The 24274-nt window shown below is 32.8% G+C and overlaps 1 protein-coding gene and 1 pseudogene across 2 annotated transcripts; both read left to right on the top strand.

Annotated features, from left to right (window-relative positions):
- The first annotated feature begins 8472 nt into the window (after positions 1–8472).
- LOC105789014 (protein GAMETE CELL DEFECTIVE 1, mitochondrial-like) lies at positions 8473–10256 on the top strand (annotated as a pseudogene).
- A 10136-nt stretch (positions 10257–20392) lies between these two features.
- LOC128039254 (protein GAMETE CELL DEFECTIVE 1, mitochondrial-like) lies at positions 20393–23330 on the top strand. Of its 2 annotated transcripts, none has more exons than XM_052627599.1 (4): positions 20393–21237; positions 21429–21618; positions 21724–21935; positions 22993–23330. In XM_052627599.1, the coding sequence occupies exons 1-3, from the start codon at positions 20687–20689 to the stop codon at positions 21904–21906; spliced, it is 924 nt and encodes a 307-aa protein (XP_052483559.1). In that variant the 5' UTR covers positions 20393–20686; the 3' UTR covers positions 21907–21935; positions 22993–23330. The 2 variants fall into 2 exon arrangements, with proteins under 2 accessions (XP_052483559.1, XP_052483558.1); XM_052627598.1 differs by having other exon boundaries at positions 20394–21237; positions 22601–23330.
- The last annotated feature ends 944 nt before the right edge of the window (positions 23331–24274 follow it).

Below are 24274 nucleotides of genomic sequence, written 5' to 3'. Positions count from 1 at the left end.
GTCATCATTGAATGCTTAAAATTTTTAAGCCATGTAAGATAATTCCTAGTATAAATCAAATCATCAACATATACGATTTTTAAATTTTGTAAAATATGTATGCTCATATGGACATTTTTGAAAACCTGTCATATTGATATAACATCAATACAACTGTACCAAATTTTTGAAGCTTGTTTTAACTTATATAACACCCTTTTTAGTCTGTAAACTTTATGTTCACTTCCATGCTTCATATAATCAGAGGATTGATCGATAAATACTTGCTCTTGCAACTCTCCATGTAGAAAGACTGATTTCACGTTTAACTGATAAATTGACCAGAGCTGTTAGTGCCACCACTAATTTGATGTATCAAGTCTAACTACCAGAGCAAATACTTTTTTATAATCAACACCAAACTCTTGCTTGTAACATTTGGCCACCAAACCTGCCTTATATTTGTTGATTTCACCATTCTCATTGAATTTGGTTTTATAAACCCATTTCACTCTAATTGTCTTTTTCCCCTTTGGAAGATCAATAAGCTCCTAAGTGTTGTTGTTTTTTTTCAATTGCTGCAATCTCAACATCAAACAAACAAATAAAAATATAAAATTGTAGAAAAATACAGTTATCAAACAAATAAAAAAAATAAAAGAGTGTAACACCCCTAACCCATATCTATTGCCAGAATAGGGTTATAGAGCATTATCAGAGTTTACAAATTAATTTAAAGACATTTCATTTCATTAAGCATTCATATTTAAAACCAAACAAAATCAAAATATTAATGAGGTAACGTTGGCCAATTTAACTTATACATGCCAGTCAATGCATTATTCCCCTAACATGCACAAACGCAACATTCAAGTTAGTTCAATAATTTCCGTGTATCAATAATATATATATCATGATTGATGAACTCATCAATTCCATGATTTCCATTCCATTGTTATTTTTCTATATTTATCCCGTTGAACTACTTGGAATTTCGATGGATTTTCAAGGGTACACCTAAGTGTACAAATCCGGGTCCGTCAATTCATATTCATGTGCATACATTTCCATTTCAGAGAGCACACTCCCGCGAACCTCATCCTTACAGCGGGATTACCACTCCAGGCTAAATCCTCTGTAATATAAACTCATAGAGTAATTTCGGGATAATTAGTCCAGGCTAAATCCCCTGCAATGACAATTACTTTAATGAGCTTGGATCTGAATTACCAGTCCAGGCTAAATTCAGACTCTAATTCGGATTACCCGTTTGGGCTAAATCCATTTTCCACATATTCTTCGGGAGGGCTATATCAGGATAGGATCACCCGTCCATGCTAGATCCTTTTTACCGTCAATTCCTTTTCAGAGATCCATCCAATTTTCCTTTCATTCAACCGGGATTTATTTTCTCTTTTCATCAAGAATATCAATACTTCATCAATTATCATACAATAAACATCCAAATCATATTCACATCAAGAAAAATATATTTCAAGCATTTAAGAATATAATTCAAGTTACACGAACTTACCAGGATAAATTGCAGAAATATCAAAATTTAGGGACATTTTGGTAATTTTCTATTTTCCTCAATTTCCACCTAATCTTGATCTAAATTAATATTTCATTCAATTTATTAATTTAAATAATAAAACAATTCATTTCATGCAATTTGGTCACTTTTTACATTTTACAAATTTACCCTTAAAATATTACTTTTATTCAATTTAGTCCCTAAACCTAAAACATGCAAATTAGCAATTTTAATGGAAATTCATGCTAATTGAATAATCATATATTTTCCTCCTCCTTCTCTCCATTCCACATCCTTGATGTATATAACATGCTTATATGTAACATTATCTATAATTTCATTATTTACTTATTTGTTCATTCAAAGCTGTCCACTTGAGCCATAGCCACAAAATTATTTATATCTTGAGCTACGTAACTCCAAATTGAGATCTGTTAATTTTATATGAAACTAGGCTCACATATATTCTTACTATAAATTTTTTAGAATTTTTGGTTTAACCAATAAGTACAGTTTATTCTTTAAATTCATCTCTATTCTGCTGTCTGACAGTTTTGACCCTTCTTCACTAAAAATTAATTACTCCCCGTACAGGATTCGGATAATGTTACCGTCTATTTCTATTAAAATAGACTCATTCAAGATTTTAAACATATAAATTTAAGCCCCTAATTATTTTTATCCAATTTTTGATGATTTTCCAAAGTCAGAATAGGGGAACCCAAAATCATTCTAACCTTATCTCACATAATTTATTATAACTCATGATTTACAATTCTATTGCTTACACAATTTCTTCTATAGAAACTAGGCTCAATAATATTTAATTCCATATTTTTTCATCCTCTAATTCAATTTCTACGATTTATGGTGATTTTTCAAAGTTAACCTACTGCTGCTGTCCAAAACTGTTTTTGTGCAAGATGTTGATAATCAAATTTATAACACCCTCATTTCCTTTCTCTACAATATTTTCTATCAATTCCTCTTGTTTCCCTTCACTAACATATCAAGAACATAGAACATTATATAATAAAACCCTACATTAACATCAATTTCATACTTTTTCAATAGTATCAAACTCAAAAATATATTGAAATCTTGATGTTCTTACCTTGCTCTATTGATTTCAATCTTTAACTTGATTTTCTCTCTCCTCCAGCCTCTATTTCTTGAATCTAACTTGATATTCTAGCTCCTCATGGTCTCCTTATCAATTTTCTCTCTTGGTGGCTATGGAAATTTCTTTGATTTCTAAGTGAAAATGGTGAATTTTTAGTGAGAGGACCAAATTGTAAAGAAAAGAAAGTTTCTTTCTTTCTTTTCTCTTCATATGGGAGAAGATGATGATTCTTCATCTTTTCTTCCATATATATATATATATATATATATATATATATACTAAATAAGATAATAATAAAATGATAAAATGTCATTTAAAAATCAAATTAAAATATTAATAAACTAATATTTATTTATTTATTTAATCTAAAATATCTCCAACATTATCATTATTTTCTAGATTTATCTTTCTTCTAATTGACCATTTTTCCCTTTAGATCTTTTAAAATTCCATCCTTGAGTCATCACTTAATTTGGTAAAATTACGATTTAGTCCCTCATAATTCTTCATCTATTCAATTTGGTCCCAATTCATCAATTTTCCTTAGTTTCTAGATTATTCCACCCTTAAAATATTTACACTATTGGTCCTTCAACTTTTTCATATTTACACTTGAACCCCTCAAATTTTGAGTATTTATTCTTGGGTAACAAAACTTTTCTCACTTTTGCAATTTAATCATTTCTTTAATTAATATGTCATAATATACTTCCCAATGTTGTCATAACTCAAAATTCTCCTTTTTGCCACTTTATTTCCTTACTATATCAAAGATAATATCTTACTGTAAAAATTTTAGGGGTATTACAAAGAGAGAAGCTTTACTTGAAGTAACAATAGAGACATTGTCGTCGTGATTGTTGGTGGCGGTAGAATGGCCGATGGGCTTATTGGAAAAGGTGGGGTCATGGTTCGTTGTTGCTGTCGTTGGATTCCATGAGGATTCAAATGTTGATGGTGTGATTATTGAAATCTTCATGTTGCAAATAAGCTAAAAAAAATATTGTGGACTAATTCTAGAAAGGTCCCTAACTTTAGTCAAAAGTAAAAAAAAAAGTCATAGATTAACAAAATTTTTAACGTAGTTATCTTAATTAAAATGACTAAATTGACAAAAAGAAAAACTAAATACAAATTACTGTCAAAGTTGAGATCAAGTCATTTAAAAAATTTATAAAAATTGACCGCATATTATGAGAAAAAGAAATTTATGGGTACCTCAAGGGTCTAGAAAATGCATTGCATAGTCTTTTTGTCATAAGTTGAGGATACTCCTTTTTGACTTTATTGAACTTATCACTGTATCAGACGAAAACAGGAGTCGGATCTTTGTGTTGTATATAAATGCGTGTGGGCAATGGTCAAAAGCAAATAATGAAAATTGGTTTTGATTGTATTTAATTGATTTCGGATGCAATGTGAACATTGAAAAGTGTTGTTTTGTGTTGCATGGTGTTGCACTCTTTAAGTTTTGATTTATTCTTAACCAAACCTCCTAAATAAAATTGTGGGTTCTACTTCGTATTTTCGGTCGAACAAACGACGATATTATAATAAGAAGTTTTTCAATGTTGCGATAATGGATTACGTGAATGGGGACGTTGCAATGTGTTTCCCACATAAATCGGGTTTCTTCTCCTAATTAAACTATGCTATTTTTCCATTAAATTCTGATTACTTTAGAGATATTTTAGTATGATCAGACCTCTAATCTTAGTCTATTTAAATTGGCATTGTATCCTTGTTTTGAGAGGGCAATTAAAAATGTAGTACTATAGAGCTTTCTTTTTGGGGGCGACAAGATGTAGTCGCTGATGAGTTTTTGTGGTAACTATGAAGAGAATTTTGTACCCCTTTTGAGAGAACTCTATGAGAGTTAGGGCTTTGTTTTCAGGGTTTGAGTTTGTACGTTTAATACATTTAAGTTTATTTTATTTGTATTGTACTCTCGTTTGTTTACTCATTTATTGAAAAACTGGAGCCTGCTTTGCCCGTAATTTTTATCCTCTTCGGAGGAGTTTTTCACGTAAAATTTGTGTGTTCGATCTTCTCCACCTTTTCTATTTCATTGTTTATACAGATTGATTCCAACAAAAATAAATACATAATATTGAAATCATATTTTATTTACATTAAACTCAAATTACACAATTAGTTATTTTAGATCGATTTACTAATTTAATAAATTTTATTATTATTATTATTATTTGTTATACTTATACTTAAGAATTTGATTAAATTGGTATCACACATCAACTGGATTCTAATTTAATTTTGAAATTACTAAAATTTCATTATTTTTACAAAATAATATTAATTTTGTCCTTTCACATTTTATATAAACTCTAATATATATATATATATATAATAATAATATTTGAACCCAAAACACCAACATAATTTTTATCAATTCAATTTTATCATCTCGTAACATTTGATTTTTATATTAATTCTTTAATAAATTTATTAAATAAAAATTGTCATCCATGGCACAATCTAGCAAAATTATAGGTTTTTAACCGACCTTAAACGCAGACAGAACCGCTAAATCTGAAATTGGAATTTAAAAAGAGAAAGGGAAAAAAGGGAAACGAAACAGAAACTTCCTAACTATAGTCTAAGCTAGACATGCATTAATTCAAGCAAAGAAAAAGTAGCAACAACAGCCAAAACACAAGTCCTTGTTGTCCTCTTCGGTTCAATATGGAAGACCTACATTTTTTTGTGGGCTATCACAGCATGAAGACAAATGCAGAAGCCGGAGCTCCAAACCCCTTACATTTTTCATTTTATTTTAACTGCTTAGCATATTCAAATTATTTCCAATATGTGAATTTAACCTTTCAAGGTTTCTTCAGTAATAATTTAACCAAACTCCGGATGATCCGATATGGCAATAAAAATAGTATAGAAAAGTATCTTCTCTTCTTTTTTTCTTTCCTCTTCTCTCAGCTCCGCCTCCACTATATATATATGTGTGTGTGTATGTGTGTGTGTGTCTTTATCTTCTTTCTTCAGTACACCAATCAATATGGACTTTCCCCAAAAGCTTCAGACGTTTCTTGTTTCGATTGTAGCAATTTTCACCAGACTCTGTCCTGAATTATACCAGCAAGAAGAGCCACCATCTCTGCCACGGCCAGCAACCGTAGCCAGTATCGACATCGAACGTCAGCCATCATCATCATCCCCGCAACCTCAATTGCCCTCTCAGCTACACCCTTTGCTTGCACTCCAGAGCCATCAACAATGGCAAAATACAGTAATAGCATTTTGCTTTTCATATGCACTGGGTGTATCCCTCCAATATGCGACACCCCATCAGTCCAATCAACACCTCCCATTTCCCATGGTTTTGCTTTCCTTCCTTGTTCTACTTACCTTCATTTTGATGTTGGGTGCTTTCTTTATCAACCCATACTGCACCACAACTTCAAATGCATTGCAGAAACTTGCTCTCCTCCTGGCAGCAGCTGCATTCACCCACACTCTTTCGATCCCCTTGTCGTTCGAGCTCAAATGCGCCATATGGGCTGTGTTTCTCCTCCCCTTCCTCACTGCCATCATCTTCACATACTTGAATACAAAGACGGCCTGATTTTAAACTTACTATCTGCATGTTTCATGGTGCCAGCCTGCATTACTAGGTGGTGTAACAGAGCATCACAGAGTCAAAAAAAATTATTCTTCAAAGTTAAATTATCATTGCTTGGAATTTGTATAAAATTTTGGGTTGCCATGGGGAGTTTGATTAGAATCCTTGTAATTCTCTGTATTACTAGAAAAAAGAATGAGAAATAAATAGACTAAAGGATTTCATCAAAATTTTTGTTATACCACATTTGCAAACAGTTACACGTGTCACAAGTGAACCTCACATTAAGCGAGCCTCTAATATGGAACTACCCTTGAGTGGACCTCACGACAAACAAACCTCTGATGTGCACTACCCTCGTCACGACCACAAAGAGCTTCACGCTCATTGATTACCCTGATCTATAGGATCACATTGTCATCTCTGCAAAGAGACAATATATGACTTTGTCGTCAGTGAGGTCCGAAGCATGCCATCCCCTCGTATATAAACTTTCTTATTACTTCGGAAGCAACATTCAAAGTATAAACCAACCCTTGACTATTTAGCATTCCTCTCTTACAACGTTTCCTGCTATCCTCACCACCGTTTCACCACCGTAACACAATAGCTTCCCCCATGGGTGGACTGTCACCTCTCTTATCTTCCTTCTTGCTTTGTTGGTTTCATCATCAACAATTGATGCGATGAGTATAGACTGACCATGATTGACCTAGATACCATCCCACCAATTTCCAAACACCCCCAAGAAACATCACTCATGACCAACTTCAAACAACTACCGAGAAGGCAACTCAGGAAATACAATACATGCATTTCAACCCCTATCAACAATATTATCAATACCCACCACCTTAATACTATGGCCAATAACCTCAAAACCATGCCAGTGCCCCCCGATTGATCAAAATTCCTAAAATTCTCAATCAGGTTCACAGTAGTTTATAGAAATGCAAGAGAATATGAAAACACTTGGAAAAGCAATTGTCTTCCCAATAGAAACTATATTAGGAGGAACAAAGGTTTCTTCAAGAACAACTACAGAGACAACGATAAATGAACTTAAGAAATGAGAAAATGAGAGATGAGAAAATCATTAAGGAATTGGAGGCAATTAGGGATGTCTAAAGGCAAGATCCTCAAGAAGATGAAACAACCCATTTCACACATAGGTAGCAATGTAACCCTTGGAGCAAGGGCAATCCTATAGATCATCGTAAACGAAAAAGTCAACAACTTGACGAGGATATTTTTGAAGAATAAATTTAAGAGCTAAGAAGAGAAATGCAAGATTTTAAAAGGACAAAGTCATCAAGTTTCCTTAGGAATGTTGGGCTTTAGTGTTTTTAGTGCAATTTTTCGTATATACTTATAACTTTTTAAGAAATTGGTTTAATAAAATTTCACCATTCACATTACTATCATTTGCATGTCTTTATTAATTTTTACACGCAAAACAAAATTTATAAACAAATATTACCTCACTTACATTTAACTAATATTAAATTGTATTATATAGACAAATTATAATGCGAGAAGACAATTTATATTAGTAGGTAATCTAAATTGTCTATAGTTTAATTACTATTATGTATCTATCAAGTCCAAATTGGGACATATCTTATCTTGGGTACCAGAGCGAATAACTCTTAGGTGTGATTATTTAGACTGACAATACATTAAATAAGACTCAAGTTGAATTTATCCTAGATTCGCTTATTGGATTTATTCACTTGTAACGTTCATAGTGTGACTTACATCAATCTTAAATAAGTGACAAAATATATGTGCGTGACTCATATACTTTGATATGTTAAAAATTTTAATTTTTTTGATAATAAAACTGAAAGCTAATGCATTAGATATACAACTTCTGCATAATATTACTTCATTTACAATAGTAAAATTTGATCTCGATTATTTAGTGATGCAATCTCTATACGTACGTAACTAAATATATATTGGATGTTAAAAGTAAATCTGAAGCACCCATTATAAACCTGAAACTTGAAATAATCTATTACCATTACAGGTTAAATTTGTTTGGCTAATGAACAATGAAGGGAAGTTTCAATGACATCTGTTACCATTTCCTTTTCTATTGATTTTCTCTTACTTGAAAATTGGATAAAAAATTAAAATTTATATATAGATATTTTTTTATTTTAAACTTTCTAGAATTTAAAATTATTTTTGAAAACATTTAAAGCATTGCCACGAAAGTAGTCTTTTGGTGTGGGGAGATGGCTTCATGTCATTCCCTTTAGTAATATTTATTTATTGATGTTTTGGCTTTAGTATAATTTGGAGGGTTTTTTAGTTTTTCCTTGCTTCTTCTGTCATGGAAATTTGCATTTGATCAGAGCTTTACGTTTGCAGTTTCGGTGTTGTGTAGTAACCAATTTGATAGGAGATTCAGAGGAAGAAGGGTGATCTTTCATAATTAGTAGTAAGTTTATGTTTTTATTGAATGGCACTAGCTTTGCATTGACGCCCTGGTTCTTGTTCTCGTTCACAATTGATTTTAGTAAAAATATCATAGCTTGCTTCTGTTTCTCTACATCTTTAACTTCTATTTCTTTAAAGCTATAAACTTGCTTGCCGTAAACCCTAACATGATGTACTCCTTTAATTGGATTGCCAAATCCATCACAAAGCCAGTTATGTACACAATTCACTCGAACTTTGGTAAACCCCACTTGAATCTGACTACCCTTTTCAAAACTCTCTCTACTAAACCTCCTCAAAATGGCAAAGATGACTCTTGGAACGATGCCTGGGAAACAGCTTGGCTCCCTGATGACATTTCTCCCAAGAACAGAGCTCCTTGGGAAGCTGATGTTAACTTCCCTTCTAATGAAGAATCAGCAAAAGTGGCGCTTTCATCGGACGTAGATGCTGAAACCAAGGCATTTGTCGAAGACATGAATGAGAATTGGAATGAGAGACGAAAGTCACCTAAGCAGAAGCAGAAAGAGGAAGCAGAAAAGGAGGGGAAAGGAGAGGGTGGTGGATTGTATAGTTTGGAGAACATAAAGAAAGATTATAGGTTAAAGAAGCAGAGAATCCATGCTGGGTTGTGGATGAAGGAGATTGACAAATTGGAAGAAGCTAAATTGGGAGATTCTGCGGATGATATTGATAGATTGCTTGATAGCTGCTCTGAGTATGTCTTTTCTTTTATACACTTTGTTTCCTTGCTATGTTGGTTTAATGTGATATTTTGGAAGGGTTTTTGGTTTCTGTTACTTTCCATATTGAAACTTGTCTTCATATCATAGCTAACAACATCTTTAGGTTCTACCAGCAATTTATTGCTGTACTTGTGGGATTTAACACATAATGTATATTGTGAAGGATTTTTGACTCTACCAATGCTGACTTGGAGAATTCAAGAGTTCCAAGCTCTTCTGAGTTAAAAACTAAGCCTGATGGTTGGGAAACAACATCAAAAGCTCCTGATGGAAACGTGTGGGAGATGTCACAGAGGGAAGAAGATATTCTCCTCCAAGAATTTGATCGCCGAATTGCTTACTGTAAATTCCAGGTGTGTGTGTGTGTGGTGTTGTTATTTACGAGCTTCTTGTCATGGGTACTTTGGTCTGTTGAACTCTAACATTGAAGCTGCTTTTGGTTATCTGAAATTATACAGATAGCTAGTTTTATTAAGACTCACATATTTAGCGGAGGAAACCTATTGATGGGTGGAAATACATGATAGAGGAGATAGGGCCTAATGCAAGGAAAGGCAAGGGCAGTGTTTCAAGGTTACCGAGTTTGTCTGATGCATCGACGCAACCATTTAAGGAGGAGAAGTTACAATTGAAACCTTGATTGGTGGTTGAGACTTGACACCTTGAGAGGTCACATAATCAACTCTCCTCCAGTTGCAGAATCTGTTCATTTTGAGTAGTTCTTACAATAAGTACATTGGTTTTCTGTTAATAGTATTAATTATTTGTGTATTATATAAATTTTGTTATATTTATGGATGTGTGTTATTGTACTTTTCTTTCTTGTTATATTTTAGGTACAGGAAAGTATTGTGTAGAACTACTGAGATTGAAGATGAAAATTATTAGTTCTTCTAGCCGGCGTTGTTAGCAACTTAAGCATATAATGCACCTTTCAGTTCATGTTTTACCTTTAAAACTCTTGGGTACATGGTACATAACAAGAGTGTGTAAGTTTATATGCCCCCGATTCCACAGAAAGTAATCAATCTGAGCTTTAAGCTTCCTCTGGGGCCTCTAGAGAACGACTACATGTCATCATGCATGTAGCATAATTGCAAGAACATGTCTTTCCAATGGAACTCATACAGTTGAATTCAGCTAGGCACATTGCATTACTAACTAGAAAAATGTAGAAACTGTCCTTTCTGGTTCCTTGAATTCACACTCAATAATTTGTATATTTATCTTTTAGTAGTATTATAAATTTTAATTTGTTAATAATTGGCTTTTCTTGTTAACAAATTATGGACATGCTCAAGTCCTCAGTAACACACGACTTCTTTTTTCAGATAATTCTTGCTGTCCTATGGAATAGAGAATCAACTGTTAAAAACTCCATTACAGGCACAGCTTATTCAGTCCCCTTGGAACATCAGCACTGCATTTGAATAACCCAAATAAAATATATGCAACAACTGCATGTGCAAATATTGGTTTAGCCTGTTTGATTGATCTTTGGCTACTTGAAGTAGGATATTAATTTTAATCCATAAGTGCCGAACTTGGTTTGAGTGCTCCAATGTTCATAGCTTGCTGCTGTTGGGCATTATTGTTGAGACTTTACGATCAAGTTATTGATTAAGCCTTTGAAGAAAGGATGGTCATTCATCCCCCTTTTCTCACCCCTATAGGGAGTAGCCGGTTTTCATGTTGCTATGATCGCATTCATTGCAGGAGCAAGCAGTTATGGGGAAGCAGGAAGCTCTGGTTACAAAAGGAGGTCCTAAAGGAAAAAGAGTAGACGGCATTCTATTTAAGCATTGGAAGCGAGAGGAAGTGAGGATAATGTGAGTGGCTAGTTGTAAACCCTTCCTCTTCTTCCTTTTTGTAATGTGCAGTTCATTGCATCCCCAAAAAATAGGGTGAAACAGTTGTTTTCCTTTGCTAAGTTTGCAATGTTCAATTTACTCCTGTTGATGTCTCATTGGACAGATTTTGTAATGCCTCTGTTTGGATTACATGTTTCTTGCTCCCATGGCAAGAAACATGCAGATGGTTATTTTTTTGTCTTTGTGCTTCTCTTATTTTATTCACTTTCAGCTCTTCATCGTATTGCCTCCGTAAATAATCGGGTTAAAACTTAAAAATCATGTTTTTAATAAATATGGGTGTATTTATATTTAATTTTTTCAAGTTTTATTTGTATATTATCAGGATTGTATATTCAATACTTAAGAAAAATGAAATTCAGGTAATATAAAAAGTCGTCCATTATCTATGATGATATATTTACATCATCCTTGAAGTAAAACCACATGTTCTGAGATTGATTTAAAAGGAAGAAACAATAAGTTTATTTCTTTGGATAATTCATTATAATGCATCTTCATTTTTCATGAAATGATGCAATACAGCAAGGTTGAGTCAAATATCACTACAGAGGCAAAAATTAGTGAGATAAAGACGAACCCCGAAATTTGTAACTTAGTAACAAAGCAGTCAACACTTAACTGGCTACAAACATGTTACAGATCTTTAGTCATGTTGAACATATTTGTAATAATGAAGTTTAATAGGTAAGACATTGGTTTAATCAATTACTCTATAATACACATTTTTTCCTTTTCATATTTATGTCATGAATGTTTAAAAGTCTTATAAGGAATAATATGTTCTTGACTTCTTGCATAAAATATTTTGGTTTGCTTTGAATAGGGTTTAATCTAATTTATGCACACCACTATCATGTGAAATGATTAATATTTCATCATTTAATAAAATTTTAAAATATAAAAATGATAAATTGAAAAAAACATATGCATCTAAAAAATTAAATTATTACAAAAAAATCTAGAATTTATGTTAGAAAATTGAAAACCCAAAAAATTATCTCTTTTTTTTTTAAATAAATTGCAAACAAATTAGATAAAGATAAATTTTATAAAAAATGTATACTTAGAGATGGGTGAAATTCTTCAAGTTGACAATGTAAAAGATAATGATCGATAAAGGCTTATAATAAACTTTTTTTGTTTTTATTTGTTAGGGTTCATAGGAATAATTAAATTCTTGTATTGAAAACATTATTAACTTGATATGAATGAAGTTTATAAAAGTAAGAAATTTATTAAATTTGGAATTTTGAGTAACTATAGGAAAGCGAAAGCGACTAAGATAGAAATGAAGAAAAATAATCTAAAATATTAGTCGCACTAAAAATACAGATTTCTACGATACTTTCACTACATGATTTAAAAAGAAAAGAAAAGAAAAGAAAATCTAAAACATCGAAGAACCCTACTTTTCCAGGTTAGCTATGCTATTCCATTGTCCTCTGGTTTCTCGGCAGGCTTTCAACAGAAAGTGGTCATATTTATTTTCTTTATGAAAATTTTCTTCGCTTCATATTCTTTGAGATTTTATTTTGTTTTTCCAGTATTTTACCTCTTTATTTTGATTTCAATTTTTTTTCATATTTGAAGAATCTTCGATTGTTTTGTATGTACTCATTTCTTGATGGGAGTTTGGCTTTAATTTATGTCAGTTTGAATGCCCCAGCAGTACTGACAGTGGCTTGAGGTTTTTCATAATTTTACCTCTAACTGAAGGCATGTATATAGTTAAAACTATATAATCACACCATATACAATTAGTCATTGAAATTTTGAAGAAAAGAACAAACAAACATGGCTTTAGAGGTGCTAATGGGTTGGGTGGCCCGCCCGAAATTTGGGAGGGTTCAGGTAAAAATATAGGCCCAAAATATGGGCTCGGGCAAAAAATGAGGCCTGTTTAGAAAATGGGTGGGGACTGGGGCAAAATTTTTTTAGCCCGGGCTCGGCCCGGATCTAATTAATATATATATTTTTATTTTTAAAATTTATTACATTTGGATTTCCCAATTCCCCTCCCCATTTCCCATTTCCCATTTCCGACCAGATATCGATAAATCCTAACCCTTCCCTCCTCTATTTTTTCCCCCAAATCGAAAACCCACCTCCACCGATCCACCATTCCACCTCCGGTGTTCGGTCCTCCACAACTCCACCTCCGCTCTAGCCTTCAACGTCTTCTACCATTGAATTTCAAAGGTAAGTTTGCTGTTAAGTGTTAACCCTATTTCCTGTTAACGGTTTTCTAATTTTTCAACGTCTTCTCCCCTTTTTGCTTTTTGATTTTGATTGTGATTTTGATTTTTGCTGTTAGAAGTTTTCTGATTTTGATTTTGAGACACTGAATCTTGGGGGGATTTTGATTGTGTTTACACTTTACATATCCGGGGGGGATTTGATTTTGCTGTTAAAGTTCTTTTGTTGCAAATTTGTTCTTTTATTAAAACCGAAAAAGGATGAAAATCAATAGAATTGGATTTAGATTTTAGGGTTTATGGAATCTCTATACATGTGTAAAAAGCGAAAACTTGTGATCCAGAGGATTGGGGTGAATCCAAAATTCAACTTTGTTTGAAATAAGAAGAAACTGAAAAAGTAGGCTGTTCTCGAATCACCTGTGGCACTTGCTCTTAGCCTCGATAAGTTCACCGAACAAAGCCGAGAATAATGAGTAGGATCATTAAGGGAATTATTAAGGAAATTAGTAATTGATTAAAAGTTAGTAATTAAAGGGAATGAACTAAATTGTGAAGCAACTAGATTTGAAGGATTAAATGGGAGATTAATCAAGGTGCTTAAAATTTAATAAAACCTTCACTGGTATATAATTAGTGGACAAGTATGATCTTGCCAATCATTTTCCACTAACTAATTCAAGGATATATGATCTTGCCCATCGTATGTATATGTATTGTACTTTGATGAATTATAATTTAAAAGAATGAATGATTTATATGTATTTTAATGTTGGAACATATAGGTATATACTTATATAGGCCTTTGCATTTAGTTAAAGTATGAATGGTATATAAGTATATATATAAAATTATAATAGCCCAATCTTTGCACTCATCATTTCAAGTTCACAATGATAATACAATGCCATTTACATTTAACTTACGATTTCAATTTATTAATTTATTTGTCCTAATACATCGTATATTTAAATTTCCATGTATAATCAATTATGTATTAAAAATATACAGATGGTTATTTGTTGCATGCTTCCAATCAATCCCTAGCTTTCTTTTTCTTCATGTTTACATCTGATTCCCAGTTTTATTTTTCCCTAATTGTTCTTATAATATTTTTATGGAGAATATTCAATTGATACTTGTTATTGAAAATGACTATAGAATAGGTCAGAAAATAAATAGTATATGTATGAAAGGGTTGTATCAGAATACTTTGATTCTTAAGCATTATGATTCTGAGGAAAGAAATTATTGCAAATTATGATATCTAAGTCGAAGCAAATGACAAATTTGAGTGGCCCAGAGATGCTTGTTTGTGAATATGCATGGGTTTGGGAAAGTCGTGTACTCACAAGCCTAGAAAGTGATATGTTGGCCATGCATGCCAGTGGAAACAAAAAAAAAAAAAAGAAGAAAAGAAAAGAAACCTATGCCTTTATTGGATTTGCAAATTTCTTTTACAAGTCCCATCAACATTTTGGAGCGTTTACATGTAAGGGTGAGCAAAACTCGATTCGATTCGAAAAAATCGAAAAAAATTCGAATTTCGAATTAAACGAATCGAGTTAATCGAATCAATTCGAATTTTTTTTCAAATTTCGAGTTCGAGTCGAGTTGAATTTTTGAATTCGAATAATTCGAATATAAACCATACTTTTTTATTTTTAAAATATATTTTTTATTTTTAAAATACACTACATTTAAAACAAGTCACTTCTAAAATCCTTAAGCAGCCCGTGCCCTCTTCCTATTTCCTTTTTTTCCCAATCCACCTCCACCGATCCACCTCCGGTCCTCGACACGGCTCCACCCAATTCCAGAATCAAAGGTTAGAACAGTGCTTCTACCATTCTACGTCTTCTACCTTTGAATTTCAAAGGTATGTTAACTTTTATTTGTTTCCTTACACTGTATTTCTTTACACTGTATTTCTTCCTCCTTACACTGATCCATCAATTTTCTTCATCTCATCTTCCAATCTTTGAAGATAATCCGTAATCTTGGATAACCTTTGAAACCCATTTTTGATCTTCAAAACTTCTTTCAGAAACTCAGATATAGTTTTCGGTACATAAACCAAACTCAAATCCAAGCTTTGAGGACCAAATCCAAACTCAAATCGTCGATAACCAAACTCAAATCATTTCAAGAGTCATCTTTGCCATTTTGAGGAGGTTTAGTAGAGAGAGTTTTGAAAAGGGTAGTCAGATTCAAGTGGGGTTTACCAAAGTTTGAGTGAATTGTGTACATCACTGGCTTTGTGATGGATTTGGCAATCCAATTAAAGGAGTACATCATGTTAGGGTTTACGGAAAGCAAGTTTATAGCTTTAAAGAAATAGAAGTTAAAGATGTAGAGAAACAGAAGCAAGCTACGATATTTTTACTAAAATCAATTGTGAACGAGAACAAGAACCAGGGCGTCAATGCAAAGCTAGTGCCATTCAATAAAAACATAAACTTACTACTAATTATGAAAGATCACCCTTCTTCCTCTGAATCTCCTACCAAATTGGTTACTACACAACACCAAAGCGCAAAGCGTAAAGCTCGATCAAATGCAAATTTCCAAGAGAGAAGAAGCAAGGAAAAACTAAAAACTCTCCAAATTATACTAAAGCCAAAACATTAATAAAGAAATATTACTAAAGGGAATGACATGAAGCCATGTAGAGGTGCTCATGGGCTGGGCTGAGCCGGGCCAAAAATTTTTTCAGCTTGCTTCCTAGGCCCGAGCTAGGGCCTGGCCCGTAGAAAAAATATGAAGCTCGGGCCCGACCCATTTTAATGGTAAATTTGTGATTTTAATATATTCCTTTACACAACAAAATAACATAATACTATTGCTTGTTATTTTCATTTAATTAATACAACTATGTAACGTTATTATGCTTATAATCATACTCTATTCCATTATAGCGAACTAAATATGTATCTTTCAGAATTTCATATACTTGTTTCTTAATTTAGACAAGGTTAAATCTTTAAGTCTTTAAATATTATGATTCTTAAGCATTATGGTTCTGAGGAAAGAAATTATTGCAAATTATGATATCTAAGTCGAAGCAAATGACAAAATTGAGTGGCCCAGAGATGCTTGTTTGTGAATATATATGGGTTTGGGAAAGTCGTGTACTCACAAGCCTAGAAAGTGATATGTTGGCCATGCATGCCAGTGAAAACAAAAAAAAAAAAAAAAAAAGAAAAGAAACCTATGCCTTTATTGGATTTGCAAATTTCCTTTACAAATCCCATCAACATTTTGGAGTGTTTACATGTAGGGGTGAGCAAAACTCAATTCGATTCAAAAAAATCGAAAAAAATTCGAATTTCAAGTTAAAGGAATCGAGTTAATCGAATCAATTCGATTTTTTTTAAATTTTGAGTTCGAGTCGAGTTGAATTTTCGAATTCGAATAATTCAAATAATTCGAATATAAACCATATTTTTTTATTTTTAAAATATATTTTTTATTTTTAAAATACACCACATTTAAAACAAAAGTCACTCCTAAAATCCCTTAGCAGCCCGTGCCCTCTTCCTCCTCCCTTTCTTTCCCAATCCACCTCCAACCGATCCACCTCCGGTCCTCCACACGGCTCCACCCAATTCCAGAATCAGAGGTTAGAGCAGTGCTTCTACCGTTCTACGTCTTCTACCTTTGAATTTCAAAGGTATGTTAACTTTTAGTCCTTTCCTTACACTGTATTTCTTCCTCCTTACACTGATCCATCAATTTTCTTCATCTCATCTTCCAATCTTTGAAGATAATCTGTAATCTTGGATAACCTTTGAAACCCATTTTGATCTTGAAACTTCTTTCGAAACTCGATATAGTTTTGGTACATAAACCAAACTCAAATCCAAGCTTTGAGGACCAAATCCAAACTCAAATCGTCGATAACCAAACTCCTTTCTTACGCTTCTACCAGCGTTTCATTTATTTATTTTTCAATTTTATTTTTAGGGTTTGGACATACATGGCGAATCTATATAAACGAACAAGGGATTAACGCATGTACTTTGTCGATCGCCTCATGCTTTTTTATTAATTAATAATTGAACAAATAGTTACATTCCATTATTCAAAGCGATTTGAGCATTGTCATTACTTTCATATTCTACCACTCCATAATTTGGTGATGAATCGACATTGTTTTTCTGCTCATTCGATTTTTTATGCTCGACTAAACAAAAGGGTGTTTTTTTATCCCTTTTTTTTGCTAACGAAAATGAAATATTAGGTTGCAAATGCTAGTGCTTGCTTCATTTTTGACCTTGTACGGTCATTTTCAAATTTAAACTACAGAAATTTTAGTAATTGAAAATGCATATAGTTCTCATATGCTTTTCCATGTATGTACAGGCATATTTTTCCTATCTTCATTCAGCACTCTCTTGGTGCTTAGTTCCTTCCAAGATATTGATTAATTGTAGAAGATAGTATAGTTTGGTCTTTTTGTTCTCTTCTTTCCTCCTATTCCTCCTTTCCTTTTAAAGTACTCAAGTCGTATGTTGTTTGTAAAAACAAGGCGAGTATTTCTTGAATGCAAGTAAATGATTGATATTGATGGCAGTGCTAGAAAGTTGCATAGCTTGGTTTGCGTGCATAATGCCTATCGATTCCTTGGAGGAGTAGTCCATGTTTTGCCACTAATAATTTCTTCTGCACCCTTCATTTTGCAGTATAGTGGGCCCTCAAAACATTCTTTTGCATATGTTGAATGGTTAAAAGAAGATGATGATTTTCAGATATACTAGTTCGACATCTCCAGCGTTTAACGGGCATGCCTTTCCCAAACTGAAGTCGCAATATAAGCCTTCACTTGTACAAGTAAGCAATATGTTTATGTGTCTCATTGTCTCGTCCTTGTATATTTGTTTAATTGTATCCAAATTTGATTTATTCCTTTTCTCTTTTTGCTTTTTGGTCTTCATAATTGTATTGTGTTATTTTTTCGTGATGCAAGATACACATTTGCCTTTAGCTAATTACTCTTGTAAAAGGCTTACATATTAGTTGTAACTGTTTAACATAGAATTTCTTGATGGAATGTTTAACTGTTTTAAATTCAATACTATTACACTCCCACCGGTATTTAAATCCTAATGGAAGAAGCATATTAATTGTAACTTCATAATTCATAAAATAGCTACCTTTAATGTAACCTTAGCACGCATCTTTGTTGATATGTTTCATAAAGGATTCAACAAACTTAGAAAGATGAAATTAGGTGGAAATAACAGGATGAAAGGTACAAGATTCAAAGCTAAAAACACCCTCACCTTGTGTCTCCAACATGTAGGTGAACCTTATTTCAAGTAAATAAAGGAACACTATAATTTTTAGAACTTGGGACTTCAACTTGGAGGATTTGGATTCAGATCTTGTAAAGGGAGGCTAGGTATATGGAATGTGAAAGAGCCATCTTTTTTCTATGATTCAAGTCATTGGCTTCCTAACATCTGCAAGGATAAAACGTTACATTGTTAAATCCCTATTCCTTGTTTTTCTCATAATATAGTTCAATTGGTCAACTTAACAAGATCTAATAATCCTAGTTGTCCTACATATTGTAGCATGAACTTTCAAAATTGTATTTGTGGTCTAACTTTATGGATCTGTGTTCTTCCGACTTGTGAACTAGGTTGAAGCATCGATTTCGATATTAGGATTTTACTTATGTTTAGGATGGAACTATTTGTTGAACTTGCATTTGATGATTGTGACTATAGACAATTTTTCATTAATCTCATTGTTCTTTTGATGTTTGGGCATTTATATTCCTTATTTCTCTCTCTTTTACTCATCCAATTCACTTGAATATACACACACAAAAATACTATAAATCTGAGGTTGATTGCAATTACAAAGACAAAGTTGATTGTAGGTGATATGAACCCCAAGTTTTGGTTGGTTTATATGTTCAATAAAACTGTGAAGTATGAAATGGCGCTTTTGGATGACTTTTAGTAAATTTCAAACAATTGATTATTGAAGACAAGTAAGCTTGATGCTTATGTTTTGTTTTTTATTATAATGTTGTTTATTTCGACTCATGCTATTTACTTGGACTTTTACTTATGTTTTTATTATAATCTTTTGTATTATGTTTGTTTTTATTTGGAATCATGTTGTTTATTTGGGTTGATGTTGTGTTACTTTTATTTATTCACTTATTTACTTCAATTTTTGTTGTATGATTATGTTTAAAAACTTTAAAGAAAATTATTTTTGAAAAATTACATAAAATAAACAACAATAATTTTATTTTATTTTTAAACTTAACTCGAACAAATAATTCGATTCGATTCGATAAAATTTCAAATAAAGTTAGGATAATAAAATGAGATTCGAAAACTCGATTAACTTGAAAATTTTCGATTCGATTTGATTCGATCGAATGCTCACCCCTATTTACATGTATTAAGTGTTTTATTCGGTTGATGTTATTCTTAATCGGGTCATAATTAATTAAATAGTTAGTGAATTCTAATCTAATGGTGATTTATTAAATAGTTAGTGAATTTTAATCTAATGGAAAAAAATAAGTAATCTTATTGTATTTTTTTGTTCATTATATACAAAAAAAATAATTTGATATAATTTTAATAACAATTAGTTTTAAACAAAGCAAAAAAAAAAGGGCCGGGCCCGGGCTTCATATTTTTTCCCCGGGACGGGCCTGGACAAAATCTCAGACCCATATTTTGGACTGGGCCGGGCCTGGGCTTCATATTTTTTCAACAGGCCGGGCCCGGCCCAGGCATAGGGAGCGGCCTGAAAAATTTTTGGGCCTGGCCTGGCCCAGCCCATGATGGCTTCATGTCATTCCCTTTAGTAATATTTCTTTATTAATGTTTTGGCTTTAGTATAATTTGGAGAGTTTTTTAGTGTTTCCTTGCTTATTCTGTCTTGGAAATTTGTATTTGATCAGAGCTTTACGTTTGCAGTTTCGGTGTTGTGTGGTAACCAATTTGGTAGGAGATTCAGAGGAAGAAGGGTGATCTTTCATAATTAGTAGTAAGTTTATGTTTTTATTGAATGGCACTAGCTTTGCATTGATGCCCTGGTTCTTGTTCTCGTTCACAATTGATTTTAGTAAAAATATCATAGCTTGCTTCTGTTTCTCTACATCTTTAACTTCTATTTCTTTAAAGCAATAAACTTGCTTGCCGTAAACCCTAAAATGATGTACTCCTTTAATTGGATTGCCAAATCCATCACAAAGCCAGTGATGTACACAATTCACTCAAAATTTGGTAAACCCCACTTGAATCTGACTACCCTTTTCAAAACTCTCTCCACTAAACCTCCTCAAAATGGCAAAGATGACTCTTGGAACGATGCCTGGGAAACAGCTTGGCTCCCTGATGACATTTCTCCCAAGAACAGAGCTCCTTGGGAAGCTGATGTTAACTTCCCTTCTAATGAAGAATCAGCAAAAATGGCGCTTTCATCGGACATAGATGCTGAAACCAAGGCATTTGTCGAAGACATGAATGAGAATTGGAATGAGAGACGAAAGTCACCTAAGCAGAAGCAGAAAGAGGAAGCAGAAAAGGAGGGGAAAGGAGAGGGTGGTGGATTGTATAGTTTGGAGAACATAAAGAAAGATTATAGGTTGAAGAAGCAGAGAATCCATGCTGGGTTGTGGATGAAGGAGATTGACAAATTGGAAGAAGCTAAATTGGGAGATTCTGCGGATGATATTGATAGATTGCTTGATAGCTGCTCTGAGTATGTCTTTTCTTTTATACACTTTGTTTCCTTGCTATGTTGGTTTAATGTGATATTTTGGAAGGGTTTTTGGTTTCTGTTACTTTCCATATTGAAACTTGTCTTCATATCATAGCTAACAACATCTTTAGGTTCTACCAGCAATTTATTGCTGTACTTGTGGGATTTAACACATAATGTATATTGTGAAGGATTTTTGACTCTACCAATGCTGACTTGGAGAATTCAAGAGTTCCAAGCTCTTCTGAGTTAAAAACTAAGCCTGATGGTTGGGAAACAACATCAAAAGCTCCTGATGGAAACGTGTGGGAGATGTCACAGAGGGAAGAAGATATTCTCCTCCAAGAATTTGATCGCCGAATTGCTTACTGTAAATTCCAGGTGTGTGTGTGTGTGGTGTTGTTATTTACGAGCTTCTTGTCATGGGTACTTTGGTCTATTGAACTCTAACATTGAAGCTGCTTTTGGCTATCTGAAATTATACAGATAGCTAGTTTTATTAAGACTCACATATTTAGCCGGAGGAGACCTATTGATGGGTGGAAATACATGATAGAGGAGATAGGGCCTAATGCAAGGAAAGGCAAGGGCAGTGTTTCAAGGTTACCGAGTTTGTCTGATGCATCGACGCAACCATTTAAGGAGGAGAAGTTACAATTGAAACCTTGATTGGTGGTTGAGACTTGACACCTTGAGAGGTCACATAATCAACTCTCCTCCAGTTGCAGAATCTGTTCATTTTGAGTAGTTCTTACAATAAGTACATTGGTTTTCTGTTAATAGTATTAATTATTTGTGTATTATATAAATTTTGTTATATTTATGGATGTGTGTTATTGTACTTTTCTTTCTTGTTATATTTTAGGTACAGGAAAGTATTGTGTAGAACTACTGAGATTGAAGATGAAAATTATTAGTTTTTCTAGCCGGCGTTGTTAGCAACTTAAGCATATAATGCACCTTTCAGTTCATCTTTTACCTTTAAAACTCTTGGGTACATGGTACTTAACAACAAGAGTGTGTAAGTTTATATGCCCCCGATTCCACAGAAAGTAATCAATCTGAGCTTTAAGCTTCCTCTGGGGCCTCTAGAGAACGACTGAATGTCATCATGCATGTAGCATAATTGCAAGAACATGTCTTTCCAATGGAACTCATAGAGTTGAATTCAGCTAGGCACATTGCATTACTAACTAGAAAAATGTAGAAACTGTCCTTTCTGGTTCCTTGAATTCACACCCAATAATTTGTATGTTTATCTTTTAGTAGTATTATAAATTTTAATTTGTTAATAATTGGCTTTTCTTGTTAACAAATTATGGACATGCTCAAGTCCTCAGTAACACATGACTTCTTTTTTCAGATAATTCTTGCTGTCCTATGGAATAGAGAATCAACTGTTAAAAACTCCATGACAGGCACAGCTTATTCAGTCCCCTTGGAACATCAGCACCGCATTTGAATAACCCAAATAAAATATATGCAACAACTGCATGTGCAAATATTGGTTTAGCCTGTTTGATTGATCTTTGGCTACTTGAAGTAGGATATTAATTTTAATCCATAAGTGCCGAACTTGTTTTGAGTGCTCCAATGTTCAGAGCTTGCTGCTGTTGGGCATTATTGTTGAGACTTTACGATCAAGTTATTGATTAAGCCTTTGGTTAAGGAAGAAAGAATGGTCATTCAACCCCCTTTTGTCACCCCTATAGGGAGTAGCCGGTTTTCATGTTGCTATGATCTCACTCATTGCAGGAGCAAGCAGTTATGGGGAAGCAGGAAGCTCTGGTTACAAAAGGAGGTCCTAAAGGAAAAAGAGTAGACGGCATTCTATTTAAGCATTGGAAGGGAGAGGAAGTGAGGATAATGTGAGTGGCTAGTTGTAAACCCTTCCTCTTCTTCCTTTTTGTAATGTGCAGTTCATTGCATCCCAAAAAAATAGGGTGAAACAGTTGTTTTCCTTTGCTAAGTTTGCAATGTTCAATTTACTCCTGTTGATGTCTCATTGGACAGATTTTGTAATGCCTCTGTTTGGATTACATGTTTCTTGCTCCCATGGCAAGAAACATGCAGATGGTTATTTTTTTTGTCTTTGTGCTTCTCTTATTTTACTCACTTTCAGCTCTTCAACGTATTGCCTCCGTAAATAATCGGGTTAAAACTTAAAAATCATGTTTTTAATAAATATGGGTGTATTTATATTTAATTTCTTCAAGTTCTATTTGAATATTACCAGGATTGTATATTCGATACTTAAGAAAAATGAAATTCAGGTAATATAAAAAGTCGTCCATTATCTATGATGATATATTTACTTCATCTTTGAAGTAAAACCACATGTTCTGAGATTGATTTAAAAGGAAGAAACAATAAGTTTATTTCTTTGGATAATTCATTATAATGCATCTTCATTTTCCATGAAATGATGCAATACAACAAGGATGGGTCAAATAGGGAACAGAGGCAAAAATTAGTGAGATAAAGACGAACTCTGAAATTTGTAACTTAGCAACAAAACAGTCAACACTTAACTGGCTACAAACATGTTACAGATCTTTAGTCATGTTGAACATATTTGTAATAATGAAGTTTAATAGGTAAGACATTGGTTTAATCAATTACTCTATAATACACATAATTTCCTTTTCATATTTATGTCATGAATGTTTAAAAGTCTTATAAGGAATAATATGTTGACATAATATGTTCTTGATTTCTTTCATAAAATATTTTGGTTTGCTTTGAATAGGGTTTAATCTAATTTATGCACACCACTATCATGTGAAATGATTACTATTTCATCATTTAATAAACTTTTAAAATATAAAAATGATAAATTGAAAAAAAATATGTATCTAAAAAAATTTAAATTATTACAAAAAATTCTAGAATTTATGTTAGAAAATTGAAAACCCAAAAAATTATCTCTTTTTTAAAATAAATTGCAAACAAATCAGATAAAGATAAATTTTATAAAAAATGTATACTTAGAGATGGGTGAAATTCTTCAAGTTGACAATGTAAAAGATAATGATCG

The sequence above is a fragment of the Gossypium raimondii genome, chromosome 2 (genome assembly GCF_025698545.1).
Source record: "Gossypium raimondii isolate GPD5lz chromosome 2, ASM2569854v1, whole genome shotgun sequence".
In the NCBI taxonomy this organism is placed as follows: Eukaryota; Viridiplantae; Streptophyta; class Magnoliopsida; order Malvales; family Malvaceae; genus Gossypium; species Gossypium raimondii.
This window is presented reverse-complemented; position numbering and strand designations above follow the sequence as displayed.